At 19.9% G+C, this 25,965-nt stretch overlaps 7 protein-coding genes across 7 annotated transcripts; all 7 read left to right on the top strand.

Moving 5' to 3' along the window:
- Positions 1-1,818: 1,818 nt before the first annotated feature.
- Positions 1,819-2,978, top strand: PY17X_1300181 (PIR protein; the record flags this gene model as incomplete). Its single annotated transcript, XM_034637654.1, has 3 exons — positions 1,819-1,833; positions 1,969-2,787; positions 2,892-2,978. 3 exons carry the CDS (start codon positions 1,819-1,821, stop codon positions 2,976-2,978), a joined length of 921 nt encoding a protein of 306 aa, XP_034493593.1.
- A 2,355-nt stretch (positions 2,979-5,333) lies between these two features.
- Positions 5,334-6,371, top strand: PY17X_1300175 (PIR protein; the record flags this gene model as incomplete). Its single annotated transcript, XM_034637653.1, has 3 exons — positions 5,334-5,351; positions 5,477-6,199; positions 6,285-6,371. 3 exons carry the CDS (start codon positions 5,334-5,336, stop codon positions 6,369-6,371), a joined length of 828 nt encoding a protein of 275 aa, XP_034493592.1.
- A 2,385-nt stretch (positions 6,372-8,756) lies between these two features.
- Positions 8,757-9,835, top strand: PY17X_1300167 (uncharacterized protein; the record flags this gene model as incomplete). Its single annotated transcript, XM_721874.3, has 3 exons — positions 8,757-8,771; positions 8,903-9,658; positions 9,749-9,835. The coding sequence occupies 3 exons, from the start codon at positions 8,757-8,759 to the stop codon at positions 9,833-9,835; spliced, it is 858 nt and encodes a 285-aa protein (XP_726967.3).
- Positions 9,836-12,099: 2,264 nt separating this feature from the next.
- Positions 12,100-13,290, top strand: PY17X_1300161 (PIR protein; the record flags this gene model as incomplete). Its single annotated transcript, XM_022956554.1, has 3 exons — positions 12,100-12,117; positions 12,241-13,134; positions 13,225-13,290. 3 exons carry the CDS (start codon positions 12,100-12,102, stop codon positions 13,288-13,290), a joined length of 978 nt encoding a protein of 325 aa, XP_022811003.1.
- Positions 13,291-15,708: 2,418 nt separating this feature from the next.
- PY17X_1300153 (PIR protein) lies at positions 15,709-16,918 on the top strand (the record flags this gene model as incomplete). The annotated part of the gene is made up of 3 exons (XM_034637652.1): positions 15,709-15,726; positions 15,848-16,762; positions 16,853-16,918. 3 exons carry the CDS (start codon positions 15,709-15,711, stop codon positions 16,916-16,918), a joined length of 999 nt encoding a protein of 332 aa, XP_034493591.1.
- A 2,430-nt stretch (positions 16,919-19,348) lies between these two features.
- On the top strand, positions 19,349-20,480 carry PY17X_1300147 (PIR protein; the record flags this gene model as incomplete). Its single annotated transcript, XM_022956564.1, has 3 exons — positions 19,349-19,363; positions 19,501-20,310; positions 20,415-20,480. 3 exons carry the CDS (start codon positions 19,349-19,351, stop codon positions 20,478-20,480), a joined length of 891 nt encoding a protein of 296 aa, XP_022811005.1.
- A 2,279-nt stretch (positions 20,481-22,759) lies between these two features.
- PY17X_1300141 (PIR protein) lies at positions 22,760-23,831 on the top strand (the record flags this gene model as incomplete). The annotated part of the gene is made up of 3 exons (XM_034637651.1): positions 22,760-22,774; positions 22,911-23,681; positions 23,766-23,831. The coding sequence occupies 3 exons, from the start codon at positions 22,760-22,762 to the stop codon at positions 23,829-23,831; spliced, it is 852 nt and encodes a 283-aa protein (XP_034493590.1).
- Positions 23,832-25,965: the final 2,134 nt, after the last annotated feature.

Below are 25,965 nucleotides of genomic sequence, written 5' to 3'. Positions count from 1 at the left end.
TATATTAATAAAATTTAATGTTATAGTTTGTTCTAATAATTATAAATAATATTATATATAGAATAGCGTTATTGTTCTAATATATATATAATATTGTATAAGTGGCAAAAACTGAAATATGTTAAATTTGGAAATATTTACAATTATATATTAATGCAAAATATACAGAAAAAGTATGTAATAATTAATTTTAACCAATAATATTTTTTTTAGGTTATTGTATATATACAAATTCACAAATATATAATTTAAATATATTGGTATTACGAAATAATATGATCTAAAATGTTATACTTTAAAACTATGAAACAAGGAAAAATACAAATTGGATTAAAATATTCCTCTTGAGTGAATTAATTATCTCATTGTACTATACAGTGATATGACAATAATAATAGTAATAGTAATAACAATAGATAAACGTATTAAATATGAAAAAATCATTAAATCCATTTGATTCGAACACGTTAATATATATTAATTATATATATTATTAAAGATATGATAAGAATAAAATTGTATGCACAAAACATCATATGAAATATTATAGCCTTCAACTAAGTATGCCTTTAATGTGATAATATTAAAACTAACATTATCAAGCAAAATAATATTAATAATTCTATAGTTTACTTAAAAATATAGTTTTTCATCATAAAACTAAATATAGTTTATTATAAAACATGCAGTAAAATATTATTTATTAAAATATAAAAGCAAACTATATATTTAGAAAAGTAATAATTTTAATTTATTTATAATGTATACATTAATTGAAAGTTTTAATGGTAGAAAATATAAAATATAATTAAACTATGTAGAATAAATAAATCTTATATGGCGACATCCTTGTCTTAAAAAAACATACTTCCCTTATCTCTCCTATCTAAAATGTAAATATACCAACCTAATTACACATGGTTTTTTATTATACTTTAAATTTTGCATCAATAGTTATTTATATGTTAATATTTACTAAGTATTATTTTAAAAACAATATACATTTAAAGACTTATTTAAGCTTATAAATACGAGAGCAGTACTAATTGTCGTTTTAAACCGTGAGAAAGATGTGCAAAATGTATTATAAAATTATATAATAAGATATATTTCTAAATTTAATTATATAAGAATAAAAATAAAGTTATTGGACTCATTAACATAGATTGTAAAGTTATCTATATTAAATAAAATAATATTAAAATTATGTATATGCAATTAAAAAAGGGAACAATGCAACTTAATTCGAAAATAATATAATTTTAATTAAACATGGTATATAGTATTAGAAATAACTATATAAATATTTATTATATTTTAAAAAATTACTATTTATATACTTTTAGGGATTATAGTAATAATATAATTTTTTATTTTTTATATATATACAGTATTTAAGTTTTAGAAGGGGAATCATTAAAACATAAAATATAAATATATTCCTTTTCTATGTTCAAACATACTTTAAATTATTTATAAAAGTATATCCATTTTTATAATAAGCTATACCAGATGTTAGTAAGAATAAAATTTTTTGTATAAAATTCATCATATCTATATTTAATCAAAAATGTATTAAGCAACCCTCTATTTAAGGTAATTTAAATAATTATCACAAAAAGAAATAAAACGTTCCTTTAGTAATAATATTATTATATTATTCTATATTAATTTAATTATTGAAAAACTTATAATATACTTAACTACAGACAGTTGCTATATATAGGATTAAAGTATTTGCGTCACATATTGGGGACAGTGTATATAAAGCAGAATTATTTTACTCAATTTACAAATCAAAAATAAGATTCCATTATAATGAATAAGGAAGTGGTATATGCATTTGTTAATAATAATAATAATTTCCTTTATATTTTTTGATATTGTATTATATATATCATTAAACTTTATTTTAATAAAATTTTCAATAATACACGTTTTATTAATTGTTTTTAAATGTTTTCTTAGTGCCAAAAATTCGAGAATGTATGGGGTGCTTTCCCCGATAAATTAGACAAAGATAAATATTATAAATTTGAAAATAATAATATATTAAATAGTTATTGTGATAATGATCAATGTGAAGATGATATCAAAAAAATTAGTGCTGGATTTTTTTATTTGCTTAGTGGATTTTTTGGGGATCCTAATTCGTTTAACTTTGATGAAAAAAGTAATAACGATATTTTTTATTACATTATGATATGGTTAAGTTATATGTTAAACCTAAAAAAAAATGACTTAAACAACAGTCTACAATATTTTTATGATATAGATATATCAAATCAAAATAAGTATAAAAATCCTATAGTTGGTTTTACGGAGTATAATAATTATATAGATCTTTTAGATAAAAAAAAAATTGTGAATATGGATATTAAAGATATATCTAAATTTTATGCTCCATTTAAATCATTATGTACCATGTATAATGAATTTAATGATAGAACGTCAGATTGCAAAAATTGTTCGAACAATGCTAAAGAATTTGTTAACAAATATAATGAACTTAATGAAGATCATAGTATTACTGGAAATGTTTCATATAGTCAAATATTGTGTACTTTATCAACTGATTATAATAATTTAAAAAGTAAATGTAGCAATAGTTCATCCTTTCCAGAGATAAAAACACCAACAAATTGTGTAAAAAGATTCAAACAAAGTTCTCAACTAATTTCTGCACAAAATTCTGAAGATATATCAAGTTCGTCAATAGGAAACAAATTGTTTACAGTTTTATCGATATTTGGTGCAATAGCATTTCTTTTAGGAATTTCTTATAAGGTAAATAATAAGGAATTTAAAAATATTCCATTTAAATATTATTTTAATTATATATATGCAAACATTAACAAAAAAATCGTACATTTCTTAACATTTTATATTAGTATTCGTTATTTGGATTTCGGAAACGATTTCAAAAACAAAAACTAAGAGAAAAAATAAAAAATATAAAGAAGAAAATGAATCGTTAATATATGATTCGAAGAGAGTGACTATTTCAGGGATAGTAATAATGATTCATATATTTTAAGAAACTGTCTATTGGAGAGTAATTTTTGCATAATTTTATATAGTTTTTATGTTGTGGGTCAGGGTTATATTAGTGGAACCCATATTGGGATTAGGGCTAAGTATTATATTGCATTTAATTTTTATAATTAAACACTAATTTAATATATATACCATCCTGCATGTTTAATCACGAGATAAAGTTCGAAAGCAGAAATATGTAACCAAAAAGGGGCATAAGCTAATATGTAATGAATTGCGCAACATGTTTTATAAGTTATAATATATATAATTGAGTGTTCATGCCGATTTAATATGATTAAAATAAAATGCCTAAATTGTATATATTAATATAGATGTTGACTGTATATGAACCCGTATTATGGAATATCATAATTGCCAATTATATAAGCCTTGATAACCCAGAACTATATTCAATTATGGATATAATAATATATTTCTTTATTTTATGAAAATTTTATTTAGTAAAACTTATAACTTGTATCATATTTATTTTGATCTAAATCGTTTTATCCAACTGAACTGTAATAATATATATTCATAAAATGTCGATCTATATTCGACAATACAACGTTATCTATAAAATGCATTTTATGCATCTAACATTTTTAATAATCAATAAAAATGTACATATTAATAAAAAATTACATTATAGATATATGTATACAATCCTTTTAATTTTATGTTATATATAGTATCATTTTATGCTAAAGTTTTAAATTCAAATAGTAGAGATACTTATATATACATTAGTTTATTTACTATAAAGATATAACATTAGATTAATTAATATTAATTTTTAAGCTTTATAGTTTTTAAGTATAAATATATTACATTTAAAATTTAAAAAAAATAAAATATAAGTATATTAATAAATTTCATATCATATTTTGTTCTAATAGTTATAAATAATTAGATAGATAGAATAACGTTATTATTGTACCCCTATAAATATAATATAATAAATTACTCTACTAGTAAATAATATTGAAATATTGTTTTATTGTGGAAAGTTCATATAATTAAATATTAATTTTATCGAAAAGACGCATAATAATACATTATAAAGGCATAATTTTTATATATTTTGTTAAAAATAAATTTGGGATTTGTAATTTTATATTCTAAAAAGTTGAATAAATAGAGAAAATAGTAAATGATCAATTAACGTTAAATGTCTTTTTATTATCCCGTATTCGCATGTATTATATTATCGCTGTTCTACCATGAATTAATAAAATATAGAAAATTTAACGAATTATTTTAATGTATATCCATTGATAACTATAACAATAAAATATATAATATAAGAATGAACAGTGCAAAATATTTAGTGAATATTCAATTTAATTTATATATTAAAATAGCAATATATCTTATCTCTCTCCTCTTAAGGGTAATATAACAACATAATTAAACATCGTTTTCTATTATACTTAAAAATTTGCATCAATACTTATTTATATGTTATATATTTAATATTTACTAAGTATGATTTTAAAAACTATTTACATTCAAAGACTTATTTAAGCTTATAAATACGGATTCAGTACAAATTGTTTTAAAGAATGGAAAAGATGGGAAAATATATTATGAAATTATCCAATAAGGTATATTGGAATAAAAATAAAGTTATTGTGCACATTAAAATGAATTTTGAATTTATCTACATTCATTAAAAACAATATAAATTTATTTAATTTGTATAGAGATGTAAGTAACATAACTTAATTTGAAAATACTATAATTTTAATAAAACAGTGGTATGTAGCATTAGAAACATGTATTAAATATTTAAAATATATTAGAAAATATTTATTTATATACTTTTAAAAAATATATTAATAATAAATTTATTAATTTTTACATATTTACGTGTTCATGGGTATAAATCTATTTATTAAAACATGATAAACAAATTTGTATTTTTATATATTGAGACATAAGGGAATGTATTTTAAACTCATTATAAAATTCCTTAAATTTTTATAATAAAATTAGAATCGATATTATTAATAATCATAAATTTAAGCATAATTTATGTTATACATATGACCAAAACAAATATCTCCAATTTAAGGCAATTTAGATAATTTCAATAATATATATATAAACTTACTATAGTATTACTATTGTATTATTACTTTACATTAATTTTAAATTAATACTAAAAATAAAATATGGTTAACTAGATATAATTTTTATATAGAGAATCCAATTTTATGTCCCCTATTCTGATGCAATATATGAAATTAATATGATATACTTAATTTATAGTTTAAAAATAAATCTCCAATATGTTAACTAGTACAGTGGTACATACAATTTCTTGAATAAAAATATTTGTTATTACACATTTTTGATATTTTACTATCTATAAATTAATAATACGTTTATTTTAATAGACATTTTTATTTGATTTTTTAAAATTGTTTCTTAGTGTAAAGAGTTTGATAGTTTGAGGGAGAAAATTCCCGATGAATTGGATGATCTTGTAAATTATATGACTACAAGTGGAGCTCTCAAGCAGCACTGCCCTGATAAAGAATGTAAAACTTATAGCAATATAATTAATGGTGGATGCTTATGGTTATTAGATACATTTTATGATGGTAAATCAGTTTTTTTCCATTATGCAGATGGCAAGATTGATATTGTTGTATATATTATGATGTGGTTAGGCTATAAATTAAATCATAAGTTAAACACTGAATTTTCTAATATAAATGAATTTTACGAAAAAAATATGAAAACTTACCATGGGTATAAAAAGAATATAGATTATGTTGATGGTTATAGTACTTATAAAGATCTTATAAATAAACATAATTATGTATTTAATATTCCTAAAGAAAATATGTCGAAATTTTATGATGCATTTAAATCATTATGTAAATTGTATACTGAATGTGATGACAGCGAGTCAAATTACAATAATTATTTAGAAAAGACTCAAGAATTTGTAGAAAAATATGAACAACTTAAGAAAGAATTGGATATTAATAAAGACGAATCATATAGACAACTATTTTCTATATTATCAAAGGATTATGATAATTTTAAAAATAAATGTAGTTATTTTCCACCTCTTCTAACTTATTCACTAATTTCAATTGCACTTATATTTGTTGCAATACCAATTTTTTTTGGAATTTCTTATAAGGTAATTAATAAGGAATTAAAAAAAAAATTATTATATATATGCAAACATTAAAAAAAAATATACGTTTCTTAACATTTTATATTAGTATTCATTATTTGGATTTCGGAAACGATTTCAAAAACAAAAATTAAGAGAAAAAATAAAAAATATAATGAAGAAAATGATTCATTAATATATAATTCGAAGAGTAGTGACTATTTCAGGAATAGTAATAATTATTGATATATGTTAAGAACTGTCTATTTTGAAGTAAATAATTTTTGCATAATTTTTATATAGTTTTATGTTGTGGAACTCATATTGGGGTTAGGGCTAAGTATTATATTGCATTTAATTTTTTATGATTTGAACACTAATTAAATATATGTACCATCCTGCATTTTTAACATCGAGCTGAAGCCTAAATATGCAACCAAAAAAGGAGTACGGCCATTAATATGAAAAGGGCCATATCCCATTTGTTCATAAGTTATAATATATATAATTGAGTGTTCATGGCAATTTTATATGATTAAAATAAAATGTATATGTTGCATATATCAATTCATATTATTCTATATCATAATTATTTATTATATAAAACTTGTTAATATGTGGTTATATTGAATTATGTATAACATAATATGTTTCTTCATTTGATTAAAATTTTATTTAGTGAAACTTATAATTTGTGCTACAATTAATTTAAATTATACTATGCCAATTGAAATGTAATAATAGCATTATATATGAGGTTGAGTATTATTATAAGATGACTCATTTGGAACAATTGTCTACATTATAATATATCTTCATATTAATATGTGTGTTTTTAAGATTAATTAAACATATTACCAATATATAATAGGTACTCATAAAATATCGATCGAGGTTCAACAACACAACAATACCTATAAAAGATGTTTTATGCATCTAACATTTTTAGTAATATATAAAGATTACATTATAGATATAGGCATACTATCTTTTAACTTTCGATATATATAATATAATTTTATGCTAAAGTTTTAAATTCAAATAATAAAAATCGTTCTATATACATTAATTTATTTACCATAAAGGTATAATATTAGATTAATCACTATTTATTTTAAGCTTTATAATTTTGAAGTATATATAAATTGGAAATATATTATAAGTAGTTAATTGAAAAAATATAAGTATATTAATAAAATTTAATGTTATATTTTATTATAATAATTATAAATAATATGATAGATCGAATGCGTTATTATTATTTACATATAAAATAGTAAAATATTCTATCAATAACTAATACTGAAATATTGTTATATTGTGAAACCTTCATATAATTAAATGTTAATATTACCGAAAAGACATAATAATACATTATAAAGGTATCAATGTTATATATTTTGTTAAAGATCCAATTTGGGATTTGTAGTTTTATATTATAAAAATCTGGATCAATAGAGAAAGTGTTAAAGACTCAATCAACGTTAAATTTTCTTTTATTATTCCATATTATATTATCATTGTTTTTTCTAGAATTAATAAAATATAGAATTTTTAATAAATTATTTGAATGATATACATTGATAACTATAACAGTAGAATATATAAGATAAAATTAAGTATGTAGAATATTTAACGAATATTATATCTAAATTTATATATTAAAATAGCAATATATCTTATCTCTCTCCTCTTAAAGGACAATATAACAACCTATTTACATATAATTTTTTATTATACATTAAAATATCATCAGTAGGTATATATGTTTAATATTTACTAAGTATTATTTTAAAAACAATCTACATCCAAAGATTTATTTAAGCTTATAAATAACTTAATAAATACAGGTTTAGTGTTATTTGTTTTAAACTGTGAAAATTATGCGTAAAATATATTGCAAAATTACTCAATATGGTATATTTATAAATTGAAGTATGTAGAAATAAAAATATAGTTATCGGAACCATTAAAATGGATTATGAATTTATCTATATTCATTAAAAACAATATAAACTTATATAATTTGCATAGAAAATGGAACAATGGAACTTTGTAAATGTTATAATTTTAGAAAAAACTATATTATAAGAAACAAGTATATAAAATATTTATATACTTTTAAAAATTATACTAATAATAGATTTATTAATTTTTATATATTTACGGGTTCAGGATATAAATATATTTATTAAAGCGTGAGAAAAAAATTGTATTTTTCTATATTGAGACACAAATATAAGAGGGAGTATTTTAAATTCATTACTAAACTACTTACATTTTTATAATAAAATTATGATGGATGTTATTAATAATCATAAATTATATTATACATCTGACAAAAATGTATTAAATATCTCCAATTTAAGGCAGCTTAGTAGTTACCAAAAAAAGGAATAGACCGTTTCTTTAGTAATAATATTATTCTATATTAATTTAATTATTGAAAAACTTATAATATATTTAACTACATACAGTTGCTATATATAAGATTAAAGTATTTATGTCACATATTGGGGGCATTGTATATAAATCAGCATGATTTTACTCAATTTACAAATTAAAATAAAATCCCATTATAATGAATGTCGAAGTGGTATATAATTTTTTAATAATAATAATTTCCTTTACATTTTATGATATTGTATCATATATATCATTAAACTTTATTTTAATAAAATTTTCAATAATACACGTTATATTAATTGTTTTTAAATGATTTCTTAGTGTAAAAAGTTCCAGGAACTAAGGGACGCGTTTCCCGATCATTTGAGCGCTAATCGAAACTATGAATTTACAAATAAGGAATATTTCGAAGAGTACTGTACTAATGATAAATGTAATGATGATACCGGTAAAATTAATGCTGGATGTTTATATTTGCTTGATGCATTCTTTAAGGATAATTATGTGTTTAATTCTATTGCAAAAAGTAACATCAATATTGTTGAATACATTATGATATGGTTAAGTTATATGTTAATCTTTATTACAATTGATGAACACAGCAGTATATACCCTTTTTGTGATCATTATATAAATGATGATGATACAGATAATAAGTATAAACAGGAAATATATGGTGTTACTGATTATAATAGTTATAAGGATCTTATATATAAAAAACAAAATTTGATGAGTATTAGTATTATAGATATGTCTAATTTTTATTATGCATTTATATTATTATGTGACATGTATATTGGGCTTGAAAAAAACCCAAATTGCGATAATTATTTAGAAAAAGCTAAAAATTTTGCTGAAATATATGATTTACTTAATGAAGATTATTATAATGGTAAAGGCAGCCCCTATAATCAATTATTATCTACATTATCAGATGATTATTGTAATTTAAAAAATAAATGTAATCAATTTCCAACTCTTCCAACATATTCACGAAGATTCGTAATAAAAAGGACACTAATTCCAATTGCATTTATGCTTGTTGCATTATCAATTTTCTTGGGAATTGAATATAAGGTAAATAATAAATCAATTAAACAATATATTCATCACTGATTAATTTGTGAATATAAATAAATTATACATTTTTTAAAATTTTTATATTAGTATTCGTCACTTGGATTTCGGAAACGATCTCAAAAACAATGTTTAAGAGAAAAAATAAAAAATATAATGAAGAAAATGATTCATTAATATATGATTCGAATATTAATAATGATTAATATATGTTAATAAGTTGTCTATTGGGAAGTAATTTTTGTATAATTTTTATATAGTTTTTATGTTGTGGAACCCATATTCGGGTTAGGGCTAAGTATTACATTGCATTTATTTTTTTATAATTTAAACACTAATTTAATATATGTATCATCCCGTATGTTTAATTTCGAGATGAATTTAAAAATATGTACTCCCAAAGGAGCATTGCTATTAATATGAAAATAGTTACATCATATTTGTTCATAAGTTATAATATATATAATTGAGTGTTAATATATATTTAATATGATTAAAGTAAAATAACTATATTACATATATTAATTCATATTATGCTATATCGCAATTATTTATTATATAAAGTTTGTTAATCATAATTATAATGAATTATGCATATCATAATATGTTTCTTTATTTAATAAAACATTTTATTTAGTAAAACTTATTATTTGTATCATTTGTTTTAATTTAAATCGTATTTTGATAACCGAACAGTATAATAATATTATATATCATAGTATAAATTATAATTAGATTCATTTGGAACAATTATCTACATTATAATATACCTTCAAATTAATTCGTATATTTTTAAGATTAATTAACCATATTACCAATATATAATAGATAATCATAAAATATAGATACATGCAATATCGATCGAGAATCGACAATATAACATAATCTATAAATTATTGTCGTGTTTCTAACATTTTTTGAAGTTGTAATTGTAGTTACTATTATTTTCTTGTATTAATAGAAGTTGCTTCATACGTTTTAATTTATCATAAAGGTAGAATTATATTAATTACTATTAATTTTTAAACTTTATATTTTGAGGTATAAATATATTATATTTTAAAATAGTTAAAAAATAAAATATAAATATATTAATAAAGTTTAATATTATAGATATGATGCATTATTATATGCCTATACATATAATCTAGAAATTACAAATAGTTAATTTTAAAATATTGTTTTATTGTGAAACCTTCATATAATTAAATATTAATTTTATTGAAAAGACACATAATAATACATTATAAAGGCATCAATATTATATATTTGTTAAAGAGACAATTTGAGATATGAGGTTTTATATTATAAAAAAATGGATAAATAAAGAAAATGTTAAAAACTTAATGTTAAATGTCATTTGATTATTCAATATTAACACGTATTATATTATCATTGTTTCATCGTAGAATTAATAAAATATAGAATTTTTAATAAATTATTTGAATGATATACATTGATAACTACAACAATATAATATATAAGATAAAATTAACTATGTAAAACACTTAGCAAATATTTATTTAAATTTATATATTAAAAGAGCAAATATATCTTATCTCTCTTCTCTTAAAGGGGAATATAACAACCTAATTAAACATAGTTTTCTATTATACTTTAAAATATTATTAATATATATTTATATGTTAAAATTTGCTAAGTATTATTTTAAAAACAATTTACATATAAAAACTTATTTAAGCTTATATACGGGTTCAGTGCTAATTGTTCTTTTAAAGAATGGAAAATATGGCAAAATATATTATAAAATTACCCAATAAGGTATATTGGAATAAAAATAAAGTTATTGAGCACATTAAAATGAATTTTGAATTTATCTACATTCATTAAAAACAATATAAATTTATTTAATTTTCATAGAAAATGTAGCATGTAACTTAATTCGAAAATAATTTAATTTTAATAAAGCCTTGTATATAGTATTAGAAGCAAATATATAAAAGTTTAATATATTTTAAGGATTATAGTAATAATGGATTTCTTAATTTTTATATATTTATAGGTTCATGGATATAAATCTATTTATTAAAATATGAGAACAAAATTGTATTTTTCTATATTGAGATATAACATAAAGGGGTCCATTTTAAACTCATTACAAAGTTCGTTAAATTTATATAATGGATATTATTAATAATCATGAATTTAAGTATAAATTATGTTATACATATGAGCAAAATGTATTAATATATTTAATTTAAGGTAGTTTAGCTGATTTCAATAAAATATATATAAATTTACTATGGTGTTACTATTGTATTATTACTTTACATTAATTTTAAGTTAATATAAAAATAAAATGTGGTTAACTACAGATAATTTTTATATAGAGAATACAATTTGATGTCCTCTATTTTGATGCAATATATATGAAATTAATATGATGTAATTAATTTATAGTTCAAAAATATTTTTCCAATATGTTAACTAGTAAAATGGTACATACAATTTGTTGAATAAAAATAACTGTTATTACACATTTTTGATATTGTACTATATATAAATTAATGTTACGTTCATTTTAATAGACATTTTTATTTGATTTTTAAAAATTGTTTTAGTGTGGAGAGTTTGAAACTATATGGAAGTTTTTTTCCGATGATTTAAATGAATCTGGGAATTATGATTTTTCAACTGGAATGCTCAAGAATTACTGCCCTAGTAAAAAATGTGACAGTGATATCGATAAGATTAATGCTGGATGTTTATGGTTATTTAATAAATATTATGGAAGTTCATATAATTTTTCGAGTAATGCAGATGACAAAATTGATATTGTTGTATTTATTATGACATGGTTAGGCTATAAATTAAATCAAAAGTTAAATAAAGAATTTCCCAATTTAAAAGATTTTTATAGTAAAAATATGCAAAATGTCGATGAGTATAAAAAGCCTATAGATGATGTTTCGAAATACAAATCTTATATTGATCTTATAAATAAAAAAGAAAATTTGATAGATATTGATACTAAGCTTATGTCTAAACTTTATGATTTATTTAAAAATTTGTGCAAAATGTATAATGAAGTTTCAAAGGCGAACAAGGATAAAACAAAATATTCAAAATATGCTGAAGAATTTGTTAACAAATATAAAGATCTTAATGAAGATTCTAATAATGTTGATGGAAGTTCATATAAACAAATATTGTCTACATTATCAAATGAATATAAGCATTTTAGAAATAGTTACGTTAAGTCTAATATACGAGATATATTTCCAGAACTTATAACGGAAAAAACTCCACAAGTTTCTGCATCAAATCCTATAGAAGGAAAAGATGTCTCCTTGGGTGAAACGTCAGTATCAAGATCTGAAACTGATATGTCAGATTCTCAAACTGATGTATCAGATTCTCAAACAACACTATTTAGTTCATTGACAATAAACAAACTAATTTCAATTCCATTTATATTGGTTGCAACATTAATTTTATTAGGAATTGCATATAAGGTAAATAATAAATCAATTAAAAAATATATTTTACACTGATTAATTTGTGAATATAAATAAATTATACATTTTTTTTTAATTTTATATTAGTATTCGTTATTTGGATTTCGGAAACGATCTCAAAAACAACATTTAAGAGAAAAGCTAAAAAAATAAAGAAGAAAATGGATCATTAATATATGATTCGAATATTAATAATGATTAATATATGTTAAGAATCTGTCTATTGGGAAGTAATTTTTGCATAATTTTTATATAGTTTTTATGTTGTAGAACCCATGTTCGGGTTAGGGCTAAGTATTATATCTTTATTTAATTTTTTGTAATTTGAACACTAATTAAATATATATACTATATCCGTATATTTAATCATGAGATGAAGTTAAAAATATGTACTCCCAAAGGATCATTGCCATTAATATGAAAAAAGCCCCATAACATTTTTCCCATAAAGTATAATATATACAATTGAGTGTTCATGCCGATTTAATATGATTAAAATAAAATCTCTATATTGCATATATTAATTCATATTATCTATATCATAATTATTTATTATATAAAATATGTTAATCATAATTGTATTGAATTATGAATAACACAATATGTTTCTTTATTTAATAAAACATTTTATTTAGTAAAACTTATTATTTGTATCATTTGTTTTAATTTAAATCGTATTTTGATAACCGAACAGTATAATAATATTATATATCATAGTATAAATTATAATTAGATTCATTTGGAACAATTATCTACATTATAATATACCTTCAAATTAATTCGTATATTTTTAAGATTAATTAACCATATTACCAATATATAATAGATAATCATAAAATATCGATTGAGATTCGACAACACAACGATGTCTATAAAATATTATTATATTTCAACATTTTTAGTAATACATAAAATTGAACTATATATGCAACATTTTTTAAGTTTTAATTGAGTTATTATTCTCTTTTTGTATTTTACATTTGTATTAAAATTATTAGTATTAATAGAAGATGCTTTATATGTTTTATTTATTATAAAGGTATAGCATTAGATTAATCACTATTAATTTTTAAACTTCATAGTTTTGAAGTATATATAAATTGGAAATATATTTAAAATAGTTAATTGAAAAAACATAAGTATATTAATAAAATTTAATGTTATAGTTTGTTATAATAATTATAAATAATATGATAGATAGAATGCATTATTATTATTATATACCTATGCATATAATTTAATAAAATACTCTAACAATAACTAATATTAAAATATTGTTTTATTGTGGAAAATTCATATAATTAAATATTAATTTTATCGAGAAGCCACATAATAATACATTATAATGATATACTTTTTATATATTTGTTAAAGATTCACTTTGGGATATGTGGATTTATATTCTAAAAAGCTGATCATGGAGAAAGGGTTAAAGACTAATTCATGTTAAATGTCATTTTATTATTCCATATTAACGGGTATTATATTATCATTATTTTACCATAGAATTAATAAAATATAGAATTTTTAATAAATTATTTGAATGTATATACATTGATAATTGTAGCAGTAGAATATATAAGATAAGAATGAGCACTGCAGAACATTTAGCAAATATTTATCTAAATTTATATATTAAAAGAGTAAATATATCTTATCTCTCTCCTCTTAAAGGATAATAAACCAACATAATTACGCATAGTTTTCTATTATACTTTAAAATATTATTAATATATATTTATATGTTAATATTTACTAAGCAATATTTTAAAAACAATTTATATTCAAAAACTTATTTAAACTTACAAATAGCTTAATAAATACAGGTTCAGTGCTAATTGTTGTTTTAACAGTGGAAAAATATGCAAACTGTATTATAAAATTGCCCAATAAAGAATATTTCTAAATTGGAATATGTAGGAATAAAAATAAAGTTATAGAACTCATTAAAATGGATTGTGAATTTATCTATATTCATTAAAAATAATATAAAATTATGTAATTTGGATAGAAAATGGAAAAATTCAACCTTGTAAATATTATAATTTTAGAAAAGTCTATATTATATATTATAAGAAACAAGTATATAGTATTTAATATATTTTAAAAATTATACTAATAATATATTTATTAATTTTTATACATTCACAGGTTCAAGGGTATAAATATATTTATTAAAGGATGAGAAACAAATTTGTATTTTTCTATATTGAGACATGAATATAAGGGAATGTACTTTAAACTCATTACAAAATTATTTAAGTTTTATAATGGATATTATTAATAATCATAAATTTAAGCATAAATAGTGTTATACATATGAGCAAAATTTATTAAATATCTCCAATTTAAGGAAGTTTAGCTAATTTCAATAATATATATATAAATTTACTATGGCGTTACTATTGTATTATTACTTTACATTAATTTTAAGTTAATATAAAAATAAAATGTGGTTAACTACATATAATTATCATATAGATAATCCAATTTTACGTCCCCTATTTTGATGTATTATATATGAAATTAATATTATGTACTTAATTTATAGTTCAAAAATAAATTTCCAATATGTTAAATATTAGAGTGGTACATACAATTTCTTGAATAAAAATGTTTTTTTATTACAAATTTTTTATATTATCTATAAATTAATAATACGTTCATTTTAATAGACATTTATATTTGGTTTTTTAAAATTGTTTCTTAGTGTGGAGAGTTTGAAAGTATGTGGAAGTTTTTTTCTGATGAATTGAAGGGATCTGGAGAATATGATATTAGTTTGAGAGTTTTTAATAAATATTGCCCTAATAATAATTGTAATAACGATATCAATAAGATTAATGCTGGATGTTTATGGTTATTTAATCAATTTTATGGGGATGTTGTAAATTTTTCGAGATATGCAGATGACAAAATTGATATTGTTGTATTTATTATGATATGGTTAGGCTATAAATTAAATCAAAAGTTAATTAAAGAATTTCCCAATTTAAAAGATTTTTATAGTAAGCATATACAAAATGCCGAGGAATATAATAAGACTATAAACGGTGTTAAGGGGTATACAAGTTATATTGATCTTATAAATAAACACGATTATGTGATAAATATTTCTAATGAAAATATGTCTAAACTTTATGATTTATTTAAAAATTTGTGTAAAATGTATAATGATAGTTCAAAGGCGAGCAATAATAGCAAAAAGTATATAGAATATGCTGAAGAATTTGTTAAAAAATATAAAGATCTTAATGAAGATTCTAATAATGTTGAAGGAAGTTCATATAACAAAATATTGTCTACATTATCAAATGAATATACTTATTTTAGAAATAGTTACATTAAGTCTAATATACGAAATATACTTCCAGAACTTATAACGGAAAAAACACCACAAGTTCCTATAACTCTTAAAGAATCACAAATACATGAACCGTCGATTGAAATACCAGAATCAAGATCTGAAACTGAAGTATCAGATTCTCAAACTGGTGTATCAGATTCTCAACCTGGTGAATCAGATTCTCAAACAGCACTATTTAGTTCATTGACAATAAACAAACTAATTCCAATTCCATTTATATTTGTTGCAACATTAATTTTATTAGGAGTTGCATATAAGGTAAATAATAAATCAATTAAAAAATATATTTTACACTGAGTAATTTGTGAATATAAATAAATTATACATTTTTTTTTAATTTTATATTAGTATTCGTTATTTGGATTTCGGAAACGATTTCAAAAACAACATTTAAGAGAAAAGCTAAAAAAATAAAGAAGAAAATATATCACTAATATATTATTCGAATATTAATAATGATTAATATATGTTAAGAATCTGTCTATTGGGAAGTAATTTTTGCATAATTTTTATATAGTTTTTATGTTGTGGAACCCATATTCGGGTTAGGGCTAAGTATTATATTGCATTAAATTTTTTATAACTTAAACACTAATTTAATATATGTATCACCCCGTATGTTTAATCAAGAGATGATACCCAAATATTCAACACAAAATGGGGATAAGCTAATATAAATGGGGTTGTATAACATTTTTTCATAAGTTATAATATATATAATTGAGTGTTAATATATATTTAATATGATTAAAGTAAAATAACTATATTACATATATTAATTCATATTATGCTATATCATAATTGCCTATATAAAAGTTAATATATGGTTATATTGAATTATGCATATCATAATATGTTTCTTTATTTAATGAAAATTTTATTTATTAAAACATATTATTTGTGACATATTGATTTTAATTTAAATCATGTTATCCAATTGAACTGTATAATAATTTTATATATCAGAGTATAATTATAATTCGATTAATTTGGAACAATTACCTACAATATAATATACCTTCATATTAATGATTATATTTTTAATGTTAATTAAGCATATTACCAATATATAATAGATATTCATAAAATATAGATACATGCAATATCGATCGAGAATCGACAATATAACATAATCTATAAATTATTGATATGCTTCTAACATTTTTAGTAATACATAAAAAATTGAACTATATATATTATTTTTTTAAGTTTTAATTGTAGTTACTATTATCTTTTTGTATTTTACATTTGCATTCAAATTAATTAGTGTTGATACATGTTGCTTTATACGCTTTAATTTATTTATCATAAGGCTATAATAGTAGATTAATCAGTATTAATTTTTAAATTTTATATTTTGAGGTATAAATTAAGTATATTTTAAAAGATTTAAAAAATAAAATATAAGTATATAATAAAATTTAATGTTATAGTTTGTTCTAATAATTATAAATAATATGATAGGTCGAATGCATTATTATTATATACATATAAAATAGTAAAACATTCTATCAATAACTAATATTGAAATATTGTTATATTGTGAAACCTTCATATAATTAAACATTAATATTATCGAAAAGACATAATAATACATTATAAAGGTATAATTTTTATATATTTGTTAAAGATCAAATTTAGGATTTGTAGTTTTATATTCTAAAAATTTGCACCAATGGAGAAAGGATTAAAGAGTCAATCAACGTTAAATTTCCTTTTATTATTCCATATTATATTATCATTGTTTTTTGTAGAATTAATAAAATATAGAATTTTTAATAAATCATTTGAATTTATATACATTGATAACTATAGCAGTAGAATATATAGGATAAAAATGTAGAAAATTTAACGAATATTTATATAAATTTATATATTAAAAGAAAAAATATACCTTATCTCTCTCCTCTTAAAGGTCAATATAACAACCTAATTACGCATAGTTTTCTACTATACTATAAAATTGGCATCAATACTTATTGATGTTTATATATTTAATATCTACTAAGCATTATTTTAAAAACAATATAGATTAAAGACTTATTTAATCTTATAAATAGCATAATAAGTATGGGTTCAGTACTAATTGTTGTTTTACCAGTGGAAACATATGCAAAATATATTATAAAATTACCCAATAAAGAATATTTATAAATTGAACTATATAGGATGGAAATAAAATTATTGGACTCATTAAAATGAATTATGAATTTATCTATATTAATTACAAGCAATATAAATTTATGTAATTTGCATAGAAAAGGGAACAATGCAACTTATTTTGTAAATGTTATATTTTAGAAAAGTCTATATTATATATTATAAGAAACAAGTATATAAATATTTAAATACATTAGAAAAAATATATTTATATACTTTTAAGGATTATAGTAATAATATTATTTTTTATATTTATACAGTATTTAAGTTTTTGAAAGACAATCATTAAAACATAAGATACAAATATATTCCTTTTCTATCTTCAAACATTCTTTAAATTTTTTATAAAAGTGTATCCATTTTTATAATAACTCTATACCAGATGTTAGTAAGAATAAAATTTTTTTTATAAAATGCATCATATATTTAATCAAAAGTTTATTAAGCATCCCTCTATTTAAGGTAATTTAGCTAATTATCATAAACAGAAATAAAACCTTTTTTTAGTAATAATATTATTTTATTATTCTATATTAATTTAATTATTGAAAAACTTATAATATATTTAACTACAGATAGTTGCTATATATATGATTAAAGTATTTGCGTCATATATTTGGTGCAATGTATATAAAACAGCATGATTCTACTCAATTTACAAATATAAAATGAAAATTTATCATAATGGATAAAAATTTGGTATATGAATTTTTTAATAATATTAGTTTCCTTTACATTTTTTTATATTGTATTACATATAAATATCATTAAACTTTATTTTAATAAAATTTTTAATAATTCGCGTTTTTATTAATTGTTTTTAAATGTTTTTTTAGTGTAAAAAGTTCCAGGATGTAAGGAACTCGCTTCCTGATTATTTACACACTAATGGAAGCTATAAATTTAGCGATGCTGAGTTTTTAAATAAATATTGTTATTGTAATAAATGTAATAGTGATTACGATATACTATATGCTGGATTTTTATATTTTTTTAATGAATTCTTTGGGAATCTTAATTCGTTTAATAACCAAAATAAAAACAACGATATTGTTGATTACATTATTATATGGTTAAGTTATATGTTAAACCTGGGAAAAAATCAAGACCAGAACGTTATAAAGAATTTTTATAATAATTACATTAATAGCAGTCATAAGTATAACAAGGGAACAAATGATGTTAGTGATTATGAGAGTTATAAGGATATTATAGAAAAAAAAAATGATTTATTGTATATGGATAGTAATAATGTATCTAAATTTTATGAAGCATTTAAATTATTATGTGAAATGTATACTCAATTTGATGATGACAATAAAAATTGCAAGAATTATTTGGGAGATAATAATGATTTTTTAAAAAAAACTCAAGAACTTAAGCAAGATACTAGTATTACTGGAAATAATTCATATAATCAACTATTGTCAACTTTATCAACTGATTATAATAATTTAAAAGATAAATGTAACGATACTTTATCCTCTTCATCGAAAGAAACAAATCAAATTCCTGCAAAAGGTTCTGAAGAAGCTTCTGTACAAATTTCGGATTTCACATCATCAAGTTCGTCGATAGTAAGCAAATTAATTCCAGTTTTATTGATATTTGCTACAATACCAATTTTCTTGGGAATTGCTTATAAGGTGAATAATAAGGAATTAAAAAATATTAAATTTAAATATTATTTTAATTATATATATGTAAACGTTAACAAAAAAGTAATACGTTTCTTAACATTTTATATTAGTATTCGTTATTTGGATTTCGGAAACAATCTCAAAAACAACATTTAAGAAAAAATTTAAAAAAATAAAGAAGAAAATGGATTATAATATATGATTCGAAGAATAATGACTATTTCAGGAATAGTAATAATGATTAATATATTTTAAGAAACTGTCTATTTTGAAGCATGTTTTGATCATAATTTTTGCATATTGTTTATGTAGTTTTTATGTTGTGGGACCCATATTCGGGTTAGGGCTAAGTATTACATTGCATTTAATTTTTTATAACATAAACACTAATTTAATAAATGTATCATCTCGTATGTTTAATCACAAGCTGATGTTCAAAATATGTACCCCCAAATGGGTACTTCCATTAATATGAAAGGGGTTATATAACATATTTATAAGTTATAATATATATAATTGAGTATTCATGTCGATTTAATATGATTAAAGTAAAATAACTATATTGCATATATTAATTCATTTATGGTATATTATAATTGGCTATTATATAAAGCTTGTTAATCGAGACTATATTGAATTATGCATAACATAATGTTTCTTTATTTGATGAAAATTTTATTTAGTAAAACTTATAACTTGTATCATATTTATTTTGATTAAAATCGTATTTTGGTAACCGAACAGTATAATAATATTATTATCAGAGTATAATTATAATTTGATTCATATTAATGATTATATTTTTAATGTTAATTAAACATATTACTAATATAAAATAATAGATAATCATAAAATATAGACTCATGGATATCGATCGAGAATCGACAATATAACATAATCTATAAATTATTGTTATGGTTCTAACATTTTTTGAAATTGTAGTTACTATTATCTTCTTGTATTAATAGAAGTTGCTCCATATGCTTTAACTTATCATAAAGGTAGAACATTATATTAATTACTATTAATTTTTAAACTTTATATTTTGAGATATAAATATATTATATTTTAAAATAGTTAAAAAATAAAATATAAATATATTAATAAAGTTTAATATTATAGATATGATGCATTATTATATACCTATACATATAATCTAGAAATTACCAATAGTAATATTAAAATATTGTTTTATTGTGAAACCTTCATATAATTAAATATTAATTTTATAGAAAAGAGATAATAATACATTATATATTTGTTAATTATTCAATTTGGAAATTGTAGTTTTATATTCTAAAAATATGGATTAATGGAGAAAGGGTTAAATACTTAATTAATATTAAATACCATTTTATTATTCAATATTAACGCGTATTATATTATTATTGTTTTTTGTAGAATTAATAAAATATAGTATTTTTAACAAATTATTTGAATGTATATACATTGATAACTAAACAAAAAAAATATATAAAATAAAATGAATTATGTAGAACATTTAGTGAATATTTATCTAAATTTATATATTAAAATAGCAATATATCTTATCTCTCTCCTCTTAAAGGTAATATAACAACCTAATTAAACATAGTTTTCTATTATACTTTAAAATATTATTAATATATATTTATATGTTAATATTTGCTAAGTATTATTTTAAAAACAATTTACATATAAAAACTTATTTAAGCTTATAAATACGGATCCAGTACAAATTGTTTTAAGGAATGGAAAATATGGATAAAATAGTTTATAAAATTGCACAATAAGATATACTTCTAAATTGAAGTATATAGGAATAAAAATAAAGTTATCGAACTCATTAAAATGGATTATGAATTTATCTACATTCATTAAAAACAATATAAATTTATATAATTTGCATAGAGATGTAAGTAACATAACATAATTTGAAAACATTATAATTTTAATAAAGCATTGTATATAGTATTAGAAGCAAATATATAAAAGTTTAATATATTTTAAGGATTATAGTAATAATATAATTTTTATTTTTTTATATTTATACAGCATTAAATTTTTTGAAGGATAATCATCAAAACATAAGATATAAATATATTCCTTTTCTATGTTCAAACATACTTTAAATTCATTATAAAAATATATCAATTTTTATAATAAAGTTATACCATATTTTATTAATAATAGTCTTTTTTGTATAAAATGAATCATATATTTAATCAAAAGTTTATTAAGCATCCCTCTATTTAAGGTAATTTAGCTAATTATCATAAACAGAAATAAAACATTTTTTTAGTAATACTACTATTATATTATTCTATATTAATTTAATTATTGAAAAACTTATAGTATATTTAACTATAGACAGTTATATATAGGGTTAAAGTATTTGCGTCTCATATTTGATGCAGTGTATATAAAATAGCATGATTCTACTCAATTTACAAATCAAAAATAAAATTCCATCACTATGGATAAGGACGTGGTATATGCATTTTTTAATAATAATAATTTCCTTTACATTTTTTGATATTGACCATATATAAATATCATTAAACTTTATTTTAATAAAACTTTTAATAATTCGCGTTTTTATTAATTGTTTTTAACTTCTTTCTTAGTGTGGAACGTTAATTCCTTTAAGGAACGTGATTTTCAATTCGGACGATGGTGTAAGCTATCAATTTACAAATGATGATGATTTCAAAAAGCACTGTGATAATGAAAATTGTGTTGGTGATACCGATAAAATTAATGCTAGATGTTTACATATTTTTGATGCATTCTTTAAGGATAAGTCTACGTTTGAAAATGATGCAAAAGGAAACATCTATATTGTTCAATACATTTTGATATGGTTAAGTTATGTGTTAAGCCTGATCGAAAGTGGAGAAAACGACAGTATAGGCTCTTTTTATAAAAACTATATAAATGAAGGTAATAAGTACAATAATAATATAGATTATATTGCTGGTTATAAGAGTTATAAGGATCTTATAGATAAAAATAAATATATTTTAAGTATGGATAAGAGCATTATATATAAATTATATGATGCATTTAGTACATTATGTGACATATATATTGAGGTTGATGCAAATGAAAGCAACTCAAATTGCGAGAAATCTTCTGAAAAAACTAATCAATTTGTTGAAACATATAAAAAAATTATCATAGATCATAACATTGGTGAAAATATTCGCTATTTTTATGTATTGATTAATTTATTAACTGATTATGACAATTTAAAAACAAAATGTAAAAAATTTCCATCCACTCCAGATATAAAAAAAATAATTTCTGAAGCTACATCAAGTTCGATAACAAGCAAATTAATTCCAATTTTATCGATATTAGTTGCAATACCAATTTTCTTGGGAATTGCTTATAAGGTAATAATAAGGAATTAAAAAAAAATATTATATATATGCAAACATTAACAAAGAAAACGTATGCTTCTTAACATTTTATATTAGTATTCGTTATTTGGATTTCGGAAACGATTTCAAAAACAAAAATTAAGAGAAAAGCTAAAAAAATAAAGAAGAAAATGGATCATTAATAAATTATTCCGAGTATGCAGATTGATGTATTTTAAGAAACTGTCTATTGGGGAGTAATTTTTGATCATAGTTTTTATATTGTTTTTAAGTTATAGGGTCAGGGTTATGTTTATGGAACCCGTATTCGGGTTAGGGCTAAGTATTACATTGCATTTAATTTTTTATAACTTAAATACTAATTTAATATATGTATCATTCCGTATGTTTAATCACATATAAAGTCTAAATATGCAACCAAAAAGTGGATATAACCATTAATGTGGAAGGGGTTACATAACATATTTTATAAGTTATAATATATATAATTGAGTGTTCATGCCGATTTAATATTATTAAAAAAAAATGTTTATATTGCATATATTAATTCGTATTATTCAACATCATAATTGTCTATATATAAAATTTGTTAATAATTACTATATCGAATAATTTATAACGCAATGTTTCTTTATTTGATGAAAATTTTATTTAGTAAAACTTATTATTTGTATCATATTTATTTTAGTTTAAATTATATTACGCCAACATAACTGTAATAATATATATTCATAAAATATAGATGCATGGAATATCGACCGAGAATCGACAATATAACATTGTCTATAAAATATTATTAAGCTTCTAACATTTTTTAAGTTTTAATTGTAGTTACTATTCTCTTGTATTTTACATTTGTATTAATAGAAGTTTATTTATACGCTTTAATTTATCATAAAGGTAGAATTATATTAATCACAATTAATTTTTAAACTTTATATTTTGAGGTATAAATATATTATATTTTAAAATAGTTAAAAAATAAAATATAAGTACATAATAAAATTTAATGTTATAGTTTGATATAATGCTTATAAACAATATATTACATGAAATTAAACGTTATTGTTCTAATATATATAATATTGTATAAATGACTAAAACTGAAATATGTTAATTTTGTGAAACATATACAATTACATATTAATGCAAAGTATAATGGTATGTAATAATTAATTTAATTTGAATTAATAATATTTCTATTAGGTTATTATATAAAAACTCTAAATTTATAATTTAAATATATTGTTATTGCTAAATAATATGTTCTAAATAGTATACTTTAAAACAATGAAACAAAAAAATTACTAATTGATTTAAAGCATTTTGATTAAGCGCATTAATTATTCCGTTGTACTATACAGTGATATAGTAGTAATAAAAATAGTAATAACAATAGATAAAGTATTAAATACGAAAAATCATTAAATTCATTTGATTTGAATACGTTGATATATATTATTAAACTTGTAATAATATTAAAATTATATGCACAAAACATCAAATGAAATATTATAACACTTATTTAAGTAAGATTTAATGCTATAATATTAGAATTAACACTACCAAGAAAATTAATATTAATAATTTTATAGTTTTTCATAATAAAACTAAATATAGTTTATTATAAAATATAAAAGTAAACTATATATTTAGAAAATAATTCTAAGGCATTTTTAATGTATACATGAGTTGAAAGTTTAATGTTAAAGAAATACAATACATAATTAGCTATATAGAATAGGTAAATTTTATATGGCTATATCCTTGTCTTAAAAAGTATAATTCCCTTATCTCTCCTATCTAAAATGCAAATATACCAACCTAAATACACATAGTTTTTATTATACTTTAAAATTTGATCAATAGTTATTTATATGTTAATAATTAATATCTACTAAGTATCATTTTAAAAACAATATGCATTAAAAGTCTTATTTAAGCATATAAATACGGTTACAGTGTTAATTGTCGTTTTAAACCGTGAGAAAGATGTGCAAAATATATTATAAAATTATCTAATAAGGTATATTTCTAAATTTAATTATATAGGAATAAAAATAAAGTTATTGAAAATGTTAAATATAATTGGAATAGATATACATTAAATAAAAATAATATTAAAATTATGTATATGCAATTAAAAAAGGGAACAATGCAACTTAATTCGAAAATAATATAATTTTAGAAAAAACTATATTATATATTATAAGAAAAAATTATATAAAAATTTAATATATCTTTAAAAATCACTATTTATATCATTTTAAGGATTATAGTAATAATAGAACATTTT

Source organism: Plasmodium yoelii (genome assembly GCF_900002385.2).
Source record: "Plasmodium yoelii strain 17X genome assembly, chromosome: 13".
NCBI lineage: Eukaryota > Apicomplexa > Aconoidasida > Haemosporida > Plasmodiidae > Plasmodium > Plasmodium yoelii.
This window is presented reverse-complemented; position numbering and strand designations above follow the sequence as displayed.